General features: G+C 48.4%; 1 protein-coding gene across 1 annotated transcript; it reads right to left on the reverse strand.

The window, feature by feature from the left end:
- Positions 1–1000: 1000 nt before the first annotated feature.
- FAM53C (family with sequence similarity 53 member C) lies at positions 1001–8369 on the reverse strand. Its single transcript, XM_080803644.1, has 4 exons — positions 8146–8369; positions 7699–7756; positions 5690–6474; positions 1001–4062 (listed from the first exon to the last, which is right to left on the reverse strand). Exons 1-4 carry the CDS (start codon positions 8221–8223, stop codon positions 3802–3804), a joined length of 1182 nt encoding a protein of 393 aa, XP_080659770.1. The 5' UTR covers positions 8224–8369; the 3' UTR covers positions 1001–3801.
- Positions 8370–11407: the final 3038 nt, after the last annotated feature.

The raw sequence follows: 11407 nt of genomic DNA on the forward strand, positions 1-11407 counted from the left end.
AACACATGCCAAAGCCCCACCCTCCTCAAAACCCCTCCTTTGTTTGGGGGGCAGATGACAACTGTCCCTCTTTTTGGAGTGTACTTTCAAACCCTCAAAAGTTCCTGCTCCAGGTTATCAAGCCAATCCTGTCCTCCTGCACACTTCATTGGTATTCAACAATGAGTGCCACAAATTTGAAGCAGGAAACTGGGACGGAGGCTAAGCAACTTGACTCTTCTTACGCCTGGCAAGTCAGCACCACAACTGGTAGTAAAGAAAGGCTATGCCTCAGGGACAGAGGCTCCTGCCTGGATCTCTAAGCAACTACATTTCACCCACACAAACTGGAAGAATGCTAACACAGGGAAAAGGGTGGAATAGCAATGTCTAAAGAGAATGAACCACACAGCTTCCCTTAACACACGAACAACCCAAACTGAAGCATTATGGAAAATACCAACTTCTAGAATAAAAGAGGAGCTCTGCTGTTAGGATAATTTTTAGAATGGAGAAATTGCCTAGGTCTTTAGAATCTGAATTCTGATGATGAAATCTCCATCTCTCTGGGGTGTAAGATGTGAAAACTCCTAGAAAAAGATTCCCGGTCAAGTCTCTCAGTCTGCTTTCTCTCCCCACTTCCTAAAGCCTACAATACAAACCAATCTAGACAAGTTCCTGACTGGACCATCAAACATTTCTCAGGGAACTAGAATGTATAAATACTTGACTTCAACTTGTTGGAAGAGTGACCATAGGGAAGAGATAGGTACCGGGGAAACAAAGACCAAATCAGACTGCCAGAAATAACCAAGGCCTAACACAAGCCTGGGCCCCAGGATATTACTGCTATGCCTTGACGGGCCTAAGGATCAGATACTGCTCTTCAAGGGTGAAGGCCCAGACATGCATTAGAGGAGGAGTCTGTTAGAGTTAGGTAGCCTTCTCTCTGCTTCCTCCTTGCCTTTTTTTGTGGAGAAGGGAAGACACCGGAGTACACAAGATTGCTTGGGAAAATGAATTATTCTAATAAAACTTTATTTTTTCAAACACAGCCACAGAGGCAGGACCTCATGTTTAACACACACAGACTTAATGGATTTTTTTAATATAAAACAAAGTTTACGAAAAATTTTTTTCCACTTTTTGTATTTGTAATCCCATTAGCACAGGGACTTTGGCAGCAGGTGGGAGTGAAGGGCAGCTGGAGCTGCCACTGGGCAGTCACTGGGCACAGGAGGAGAGCACCAGCCTGGGAGTGGCTTCACTCACACACGCAGGAATACTCACCTACCGGTCAGCCACACCACACACACAACACAGATGCAGATGTCTACCCAGCGTCAACCACAGCCCTATAAAGGTGTGCTCCACTCTGGGTAAGCCCAATATGTGAAAATCCAAATAGTCAAAACAGCTAAAGTAGAGGGAGGTTGCTTGCTTTACAAAAGAAGCAATCACACAGGCTGCTTTTAAAATGGTCAGCAGTCCAAATGCATCGCAAAATAGCATCTGGCTTACACAGAACTGTTGGAACAGATCTATTGTGTAAAGCAAAATGAACCATTTCTTAAAAAGGCTTGTACCAGGGTCATGGGTGCTTAGACTGGGAAGCAAGATGACAGTTTCAACTAGTTTAACTTTCCAGATCTTAAAGTAATAGAATTCAAATATGGTATCTGTAGACCCTCTCCCCTAAGGATTGCACCCCTAGGGCTTTGGGGAAGCCAGAGTAGAGGCAGAAACTGCCCTCATTTCTTCAGCTTAGGGCTTGCAGAAACCCCACTGGCCTTGCCAGTGGCCTACTGGAAGCTAGCACAGCCAATATGCAGCAGAGAGCCCAGGGATAAGGATGCCCCAGGAGAAAAAGAAGCTGGCACCAGGGAAATTATGGCCTAAAAAAGGAGAGGAGCCAAGGGAGGGATGAAACCAAGGATGGGCAACTCCTGGGCTCCCAGTTTCCCTGGATTCTCCAGAGAGCCTCTATCAGGCCCCCAGAGACCTGGTAGCTCACTGGTAATACCTGGTAACTAGCAGGAGAAGGGGAAGAGCCCTGGAAGGGTAGAACCTCTAGAGCCAGAGGCTCAAGAAGAAATGGCCACCTCCTCAGGAGTGGAGGTGAGGAAACTGCAGCCTCAGTGACACTCCTATCCAATATGTGGGAAACCAAGAAAATGACAGGCTCAATTCCATGAGGAAGAAAACAAATGGGCTTTGATCTTCTTCCCTAACATGAGGAATTGGATCCTAAGACACCCTGGAAATTGAAGAGAATCCCCTTCCTCCAATAAACTGGAAGGGCAGGTCCAATTCAGTTGTGCAGGGTCAACCGGAGCTGGATAAAGCCTCACAAGTTATTTGGCGGCAGTTTCAGTATATATCTCCACTGGTGCCAGGCCTACCAAGGGTCCGGTAGCCATTACACCCATTACCGCAGCCACTGGGACCTGCTGCCCTGGCTCAAGTTATGGGTGAGAAACAAAAAAAAAAAAAAAAAAAAAAAGGGAAATTCAATCCAACAACAACAAACTCCCAGCTGCTTCTCAAAGCCTTTGCTTTACACATCCTCAGCCAACCCCTCAGTGAGCCCCAACCTCCCTGAGGTCTCTCAGGTCCAATTAGAGGCAAATAAACATTTCCTGGCAGGAATGGAAGACAAGCAAACTGGTAAATGCTGACATCCCCTTCCGCTTTCTCAAGCAGGTCAGAAAAGAGGTTAGACCTGGATCTTCTAACAAGTTTCTCTACAGTCTGCTTCCAAAGGGCAGTACTGGGATGGGCTTACCCATGGTTAGTGGGCACTGAATGCCACTTCTGCTGCAGATGGGCCCTTGGGCCTCAGATGATGGGGACCAATACAGAGCCTTCCCTCCATGTTCTCAACCCTCAAAGCTCAGAGAGTGGGGGGGGGGAGTCCCATCGGTAGACAGGGAAAGAAGATGGACCCCCCCCTCCAACTCTGCCTCAGTTGCCCACATGCGCTTACATCTACTTAGACACAAAGGCAGGTTGTATACAGCCTAGGCAATCTGATGAGAAAAAACGGCCAGCTCAGAATCAATGTAAAGAGCCCTCTCCAGTCCTAATATTAGATCTACCTAGGGGAGGGAATGGGCCTAAGAAAAAGACCATTAGCTGGGGTCACAGCACTTAAAAGACCCTGCCATACCCCAAAGAGAATCCTCTGCAGAGCCAGTGGTGCTTATGGATTATAAGCCTGGTTCCAGAGCTACTCAGAAAAAAGAAAAACTTGGTGCCCTCCTCTTGACTCCTTGAATAAGCCTGCTATCCTGTGAAAATTCAAGATCCTGGGGGTATCATGACGCTCTGCTGTTAAGGAGCAACTGCCTTCCTTCCCTAAGGCTACACAAACACACCTTTCCCCAAGTACACTCCCACGCACACACACACTCTCACACATTTTCTCCAAGGAGGCTGAATGAACCCCCCACCCTGGCCAAATTCTAAGACACAAGTGCCCTTTGAAGCAAAGGGGCTAGTGAAATTCCCCGAGCTGGGGTCAGCAGACCCCTTCCTTCCCTGCCCATTGCTTTCTCAGTGGCAGGGATACTCACACTCAGGGCCGCCATGGGAAGGGTCTGCTCTGGGGCTGTCCCTCCCGCCACCAGCTCCGTTTATCTTGTCCCGGCCAGTCTCTTGGCATGGTCGAGCTTCCTGGAGTGAGAAGATTTCCGGCTGCCCTGAGTCGGAGCCCTCCACTCACCCCCATTCCCAGGCTGGGCCCCTGGCCTTGGGGCCTCGACACTTGTTAGTAGCCATAGAGAGTCAGTCTGTGTGGCCCCAGGAAGTAGCCTCTCAGTTTTAGTTCTCCTCAATTAGATTCAAGTCCAGGTCCCCAAAGTCCTGCTGGCACAGTGTCCGCTTGCTCAGTGCCTGCCGCCCCCACCGCACGGCCCCCTCCTCCTCCTCCTCTTCGCTTTCACTCAGCACCTGGGAGGAACCCCCAATGGGGCTGCAGGAAGCAGAGAGGGGTGGGGGGCTGCAGGCCATGAACCATGGTGGAGAGATGCTGCTGCCTTCCCGGGCTGCTTCTTGGAGACAGAGACCTCCTGAGTATGGTTTCTGTCAAACAAACAACAAAGTTAAGATTGCAAAAAAAGATACCAACAAAAACCTGGGTCCAAGCTATTTCCAAGTGTCCCTCTTGGTTACTCCTGCAGGCAGTAGTCCTAGGCTTGGGGCACCTGGGTGGCTCAGTTGGTTAAGTGTCTGCCTCCAGCTCAGGTCATGATCCCAGATTCCTGGAATCAAGCCCTGCACTGGGCTCCTTGCTCTGTGGGGAGCCTGCTTCTTCCTCTCTCTCTGCCTGCTTCTCCCCCTCCCTGTCTACCGCTATCCTGTTTGTGCTCTGTCAAATAAATAAGATCTTTAAGAGAAAAGAAAAAAAACAATTAAAAAAAAAAAAGGAGTTCTAGGCTTGAGGGTGAAATATGTGAACTACATATTATAATTTATAAATTTATTTTATAAATTTATTATTTATAATTTTTTAAAATTATATAAATTATAATTTTATATAAATTATAGAATATATATTTCATGTATAAAAATATATAAATAAATTTTATGGATTTATTATTTATAATTTCTCCAAATTCTTTGAGAAATGAGCCCATAGTTTCTATCAGATTCAAGTTTAGGAGCTCATTTATAAGCTTTCTGTGGGCAGGAATATTATCTGTATGTTTCATAATATTGCAAGTGCCTAGTCACAGCCTGGTACATAGCAGGTATTCAGTAACATCCACTGACTCGCTGGAGGAATGACTCTATGAATAAGCATGTAGATTCTCAAAGAGGTTTGTGACCTGGTGGACTAAAAGGAAGGGTATGAAAAAAGTGGGCACATGCATACAACAGCTGTACCACACCAGCAAGTCAAAATACATCTGCCAAATGTGAATGATGGCAGCAACCCATTTTGTTTAGGCCGTCACAGACCCAAGGGAAGCAATGAAGGACAAGTGGCAAATGAGCCCGGAGGTCAAGAAGGGGCAGGGCACTGCTGATGGGACTTTTATGGCTTATGCATCCATAGAATGGAGGGAAAAATGCCTTTAACAGAACTGGGAATTCCTGTTAGAAGATTTAACATGGGTCTCGCCTCAGTTTTTCTCGATATGGAGTGGCAAAGGACATGGACCTTGAGTGCTAAAATGGGTACAGTCCTGGGCAACCAGGATGGTAAATCACCCTAGCAAAAGCTCAAACAGAAAAGAACCTGCCAGGGGTGCCTGGGTGGCTCAGTCAGTTAAGCGTCCGACTCTCGATCTCACCTCAGGTCTTGATCTCAGGGTGCTGAGTTCAAGCCCTGTGTTGGGCTCTATGCTGGGTGTGGAGCCTACTTAAAAATTAAACAAAAAAATTTTTTTCTTTAAATTTCATTTATTTATTTAACAGAGAGAGAGATCACAAGTAGTCAGAGAGGCAGGCAGAGAGAGGGTGGGAAGCAGGCTCCCTGCTGAGGAGAGAGCCCGATGCGGGGCTCGATCCCAGGACCCTGAGAACATGACCTGAGCCGAAGGCAGAGGCTCAACCCACAGAGCCACCCAGGCGCCCCAACAAAAATTTTTTTAAAATAAAAAAGAAAGGAACCTTCCAGGAGTGCATGGAACTAGAGGACAGCTCTCAGGGAAAATGGAATAGTCTCCCTTCTCCCAACCAAGCTTCCTAGTCCTACTGGTCCCACCTGATTCATCTTGTCAAAGTCCAAAGAAGGCCGCAGCCGCCGGGGGTCCTCCTCGTGGCGCCGCTTGACTCCAGCTTTGCGGGCATCCAGATCACAGGGTTGTGAGCGGCTTCGGGGAAGATTGCGGAGGCCTCGAGGTCGCCAGGGTAGCTCTGGGGAGGATGCAGGGGAGCTCCGGGCAGAGGGCAAGAAGCGGCTTGCCTGCGGGCCCAGGCTGGGTGACAAAGAGAAGCGGCGCTGGGGCGGGCAAGGTGACAGGGACTCAGCATCACTCTCCCAGGAGCCACTTTGCGGGGAGGTGGCACAGGGTTGAGAGGAATCTTGGGCCAGGGCAAGGCTGAAGAAAGGGGGACTGTAGGGTCTGTGGGCCGGGGCACATTGAGAAGAGGCACTGGGAGCTTGGAGGAACCTGAGGCTGGAGACCCGCTTTGGGGGGCTCTGGTGAGGCACCTGCGGCCCACCCCCTCCACCACTGCCCCGGTGCTTGATGGGAGTCCACAGCTTGGAGGGGGCGGGCCGCCACACCGGCTGCCAGCGAGACAGGTCCACGGGCACTGAGAGTGAGCGGCAGTGCCTCTTGGATGGAGGGGCAGGGGGCACAGGAAGCTTCTCTGGGTCTGGGGGCTCAGGGCTTAGGACTTGGGAGAGGGGCTGCTCCTGTGGGGAACTTCCCGGGCTGGGTGGTCTGAGGTGCAGGCTCAGGCCTGAGGGGTGGTAGCTGAGGTTGAGGCTGTCCTGGAACTCGGCACAGGAACAGTGGGGCAGGCCCCTCCAGGAAGCACCTTCTGGAAAGCATTCACAATAAAAATAGTATTAAAGAGAGCTAACATATTTTTAAGGGCTATTTGCCACACCATGTAATGAGCACTTTATGGGAGGTTTCTCCAAAACCTCATGAGGTAGGTATTATCATCCCTATTTCACAGATGACAGAAGTCCAATAACTTGCCCAAAGTCACGAAGGAATGAAATGACCAAAGGAGGATTCAAACCCAGATCTGTCTGATGCCAAGGCTAGGTCTCTTAATCACTATACGATACTGCCTCCATTATGAGGAACCACCTGAAATTGACAACAGTCTCATATACTGCCTGCCACTCCCTCTCAAAGGTAGACCAATTAAAGAGAAGCAAATGCATGTCTGCCTTGCTCATCCCTCACTCCACCTAACCCTACTCTGCTCCCCTACCCACCAGCCCCAAGTTGTAAAAAGCAGGCCCATGCTCCTCTTCCTTAGTCTTTCCCCTTCCCATGTGTCACCAGCACCAAGACAAGAGTTAGGGCTGCCAAGGAGTAAGAGGTAATCCAGCAGGTAAAAAATCATTTTAATTTCCAGAGAGTGCAAACAGTGTAGGAAAGGCCTTTGACGTGGAACCTGTGCTTGGGAAACCCTAAGACTATTCATGTTCCTTTGTGTCTGGCCACCCACAAAGAAACACTCAAATTAACACACTGATATGGAAAGATCTTCTGGCTACATTATAGTTAAGTTTACAAAAAAGTGGAAATAATAAATATAATATGCAACCTTTTGCAGGAATAAAAAAATACATTTATATTTGCTTCTATTTCTATAAACAAACTCTAGATGGATAGACAGAGTAATAACAAGAGCTGCTTTTAGGGAGATGGTGGGAGATGGATGGAGAAAGCAGACTTTTTCTCACTATAACTTATAAACTTTTATTATTTAAAAATTTTTGAACTAAATGAACATACTACCTATTTTAAAAAAAACAGACTGGGGGGGCAAAAAAAATAAAATAAACAAACAACCAAATAAATAAAACCAGATTATAAAAGTCCTATCAAGGCTCGATTAAGAGCCAACTAAACAAATAACTTCCATGCTGGCGCAGTAAAATGGAAATGAGCATCAATCTCAGCAGGCGACCCTGGCCAGAAAGTTGTGGAGGTAGGCTAGCTAGCCGGGGTCACTGTAAACCAGTGCAAGAAAGGTGTGGACGGAAGCACGGACATACACACAGACACACACACAATGCCTTACCAGACACAAGCTGGAAAGGGTTCCCACAGTTGGAGATGTCTGCATGATCAGGCAGAGGCTAAGAGAAAGAGAATATCCATCGTGACTCAGGTTTAGGACACAGATTTCCAGGAAGGCCTCTTGAGCTCACCCCTGGAATTCATGGGCTATAGGGATGTGAGGGACTCCTAATGTTCTTCTCTTCTTGTCTTCCCAAAGTTAGTGAGTAAAATAATCTATCTTCCAGTATCTCAAACCCTTCTCCACCCAAGTTTTGGTGTCCCTTCTCTGTCAATGGAAGAATACCTGCCCCCTTCCTTTTGGGCTGGGTTTTGAGTCTTTAGTAGGCTCTTCCAGTATAAGTACCATGACTCATACGGCACAGGACATGGGTAAAGTAGTAGCAACAAACAGCCTCAGAAAAAAGGGGGAAGGGGTCGTAGAGAAGCAGGAAGACTGGTCTTTTACCAGACTGATGCTGAAGCGTGTGCATTTCAGCTCATCCAGAGTCTGCTTCTGTAGCTGCTCAGTGATCAAGGTTATCATGATTCTCCCCAGGATTTGACTTGCACACTTTGGAGCAAATGATGGATGTCTTCCCTGTCGTTCTTCCAGACCTCACTCGTGAGCCGTCTTCTGCCACTGCAGCACCATTCTAGCACCATTGGGACTTCCCTCTCCAGTCATGCCTGCTGAGTCTGCCAATTACAGAGGGACCAGCCCCAAGTGATATTAGAGATGTACCTGGCCCAAAGGTAGAAAATGCATGGCACACATACCACAGCATCCCTATGCCAGGCCTCTGGCAGACATCATTAATTTGATCATAGCTCTTTCTTGCTAAGCCTCAATACAGCCTCAGAAACACCCTGAATCTGGCACTCCAGTTAACCAGTAAAATGAACTGGAGTTAGCAAGCAAGTTGAAACCTATTTGCCAATCTTAACCTGGTTCATGCTATGCTTTGTCTACCCAGTGTACCAGCACCACTTAAAAACAGCTCACATGAAAAAGGGATGCCCAAATGGTTACTTCCATCCTCATTACCCCCAATATTTTATCTTCCAATCAGAAACAGAGAAGTACCCTTTTCCTAAACTACAGAAATAGTAACAGGGAACAGGGAGGGGCACTGGTTGTAGGAATGACTTTTTGATTCAGACCAAAGTGAAAAAGGTTTTATGTTCTCCCCTAGCTTGAATGTTTGATTTATTGTTGTTTTCCAACACATACTGTATGTATTCTCTTACAAAATGGTAAGAAGATAGAGAAATGATACCAGGATTCTTCCAATTACATTACCCTATACATGTTAAAAATAACAACTGTATGACTTCATTCAACTAAGTTTTTAGCTTGATCTTACTCAAAGACCATGCATTCAATTAATCAAGACTCCTTCTCATGGTCAATTTCAGTATAAGCAAACTAATTCCATCAGAGAACAGGCTTCAAGCCCACACAATCGCCTGAGGGACCTTGCTCAATGGAGGAGGGGAGGATAACCTAGTGTTTCCATATTGTTCTGCCTATTCCCAGAAATGACCAGCAGGCAGACAGCTCATCAGAGAGTGTATGCAGCATTTTCTAGTAGAAACAACAAACATTCAAGAAATCTAAGTCTTGCTCCAATTTGCTAAGACAGTTCTGGGAGATAATTTTACTTTTCTTGGCCTTAGTTAACCTACGTGTAAAATGGGCAGAAAAAAAATCTTGTCTTATTAATCTGTCACAGGTACACTATAACACAAAATATCAAAATGCAAAAAGCATACCATCCAGCCTGTACAAATCAGGAGTCCACATAGACTGCTGTTTCTCAAACCCTCCTGTTTGTTGCTTTACACAGCCTAAGAATGCCACAAGTGATAGTATCATTAAGATGAAGAAGGCAATTGGGTTTATCCATTTGGCTGGATACCAACCTCCCTCACCTGAACACCTAGGGAAGCCCAAAACGGATCTCCTGTGACCTTGGAGGCAGATCACTTTCTACTTTGCAAAAAGAGGGAATCATCTCTACCACATTCCCACCTCAGAGAGAGGTAGGTAAGGAAGAGCAAAGAACTACATGTAGATCTATCTGTAGTTTTTTGGAAGCTGTGGGAGAAGTCAATCATCATTACAGTTAACTATCATTTTCATGCATAATTATTATTACCACCCTGAACGAAGTTCCAGCTTCCTGAGAGCTCCCTTCAGTGGCTTCCCCTATGTTCTTGTAGGAAAAGCTAAAGCTTATATCACTTCCCTCTTGGTTTCTTAACTCTGCCCCCAAAAGATCAACTAGACAGGGAGCCTAATTGCAAGCTTTTACCCCAGAGATCCCAGGCCTCAGGCTGACCAGCCATGAAGAGCAGGGAGTGAAGCAAACTCTTTCAAGCTTTTCATGAGGCATTTGGCCAAACAGCGAACTCCCAGCCCTCTCTGGGATCAAGTGAAGAGAGTGATTTTGTGTTTTTCTGCATTTTAATTGTTGGGATGTGGCCACACACGGCGGTAATTGGAACAATGCAACTACCACCACGCAACTGATACTCTCAGCCTGAGTTTCCTAAAACAGGCCAGGCTGAGAGGGGGAACAGAACGGAAGCCATAAGGAATCAAACCAGGACACAAAAGAAGGCAAACCAGCTCCGCGAGGGGCCTCCTCTTTCTCAGGCAGGCATAGAAAAAAGTGTAAGAAACCCTCTCTTGCCGCCTTCCTTCCCTTCCATTTTGTATATCTGAGGGGCAGACGCAGCCCTGAATGTTCACTAAACAAGTTAAAACTTCTCAGCTTAACAACTGGCACAGGGCTCAGCCCTTCACAGAGTAGCAGGCCGCTAGGCCCTCCCCACCACCCCACCAGGCCCAACTCTCAATCCAGGCTTTCCCTCCACCATCAGCCCCCTAAAATAAAGACTGGACCCCCACCCCATTTCCTATTGGATGGTAGGAGCCCCTGACATTCGGGTTTTAGGGATGCTGAGGCTGTGCTGAAACCTGGAGAACCTAGGATCAAGTCAGACCAAGGGGGAGGAGAGTCACAAATCCCCTGGGGACCTTCCCCCCAGGTCCCAGACCCACACCTCTGGGGGACACTAAAGGAAAACATGAGGGAGGCAGGGAGGTGCATGAACAGGTAAGTGGGGACCTGACTGCTCTTCCTCCATATGGCTCTGGCGGGGATAGGGGTGACAAGTGGGGAGCACCCCTCCCCCCACCCGGATGAAGAAGCAAAAGGGGTAGGCCCCCTCCTCCAGTCTTCAGCCTCTCCCTCGGTTGCCCTGCCTGTCCCTGCGGGGTGGGGCATGGGGCGTCCGCTAGCCCCTAGGGGGGGCACCAGGGCTCGCTCAGGGGGGCTGTCTTTCGCCTCTTCCCAATCAGCTTCCATCATCTGGCCGCGGGAAGCGAACTCAGGACGCAGGGGATGTAGAGGGTCTGGGACTTAGCACTCCGCCAACCCCTCCCCCACCAGGTCCCGTGCTCTCCCCGCGGAGGCGTCCAGAGAGGCCGTGCAGCGCGCGCGACCGGGCTGGGGGAAGGGAAAGAGGGAAGGAGGGAGGGACGGTCGAGGTGCCCGCCCCGAGGCCCCAGCGCCACCTGCCCTCGCCACCTACCGCGGCTCCTCCAGCTCCCAGGGCCGCGGCCAGAGCAGCTCTGAGCGCTCCGTTCGCCCCACGGTGCCCTTAAAAGGCACCGGCACGAACCAACGGGCCCCTAAGGAGAGTGGGGGATCGCTCTGGAT

The sequence above is a fragment of the Martes martes genome (assembly GCF_963455335.1).
Source record: "Martes martes genome assembly, chromosome: 5".
Classification (NCBI taxonomy): domain Eukaryota; kingdom Metazoa; phylum Chordata; class Mammalia; order Carnivora; family Mustelidae; genus Martes; species Martes martes.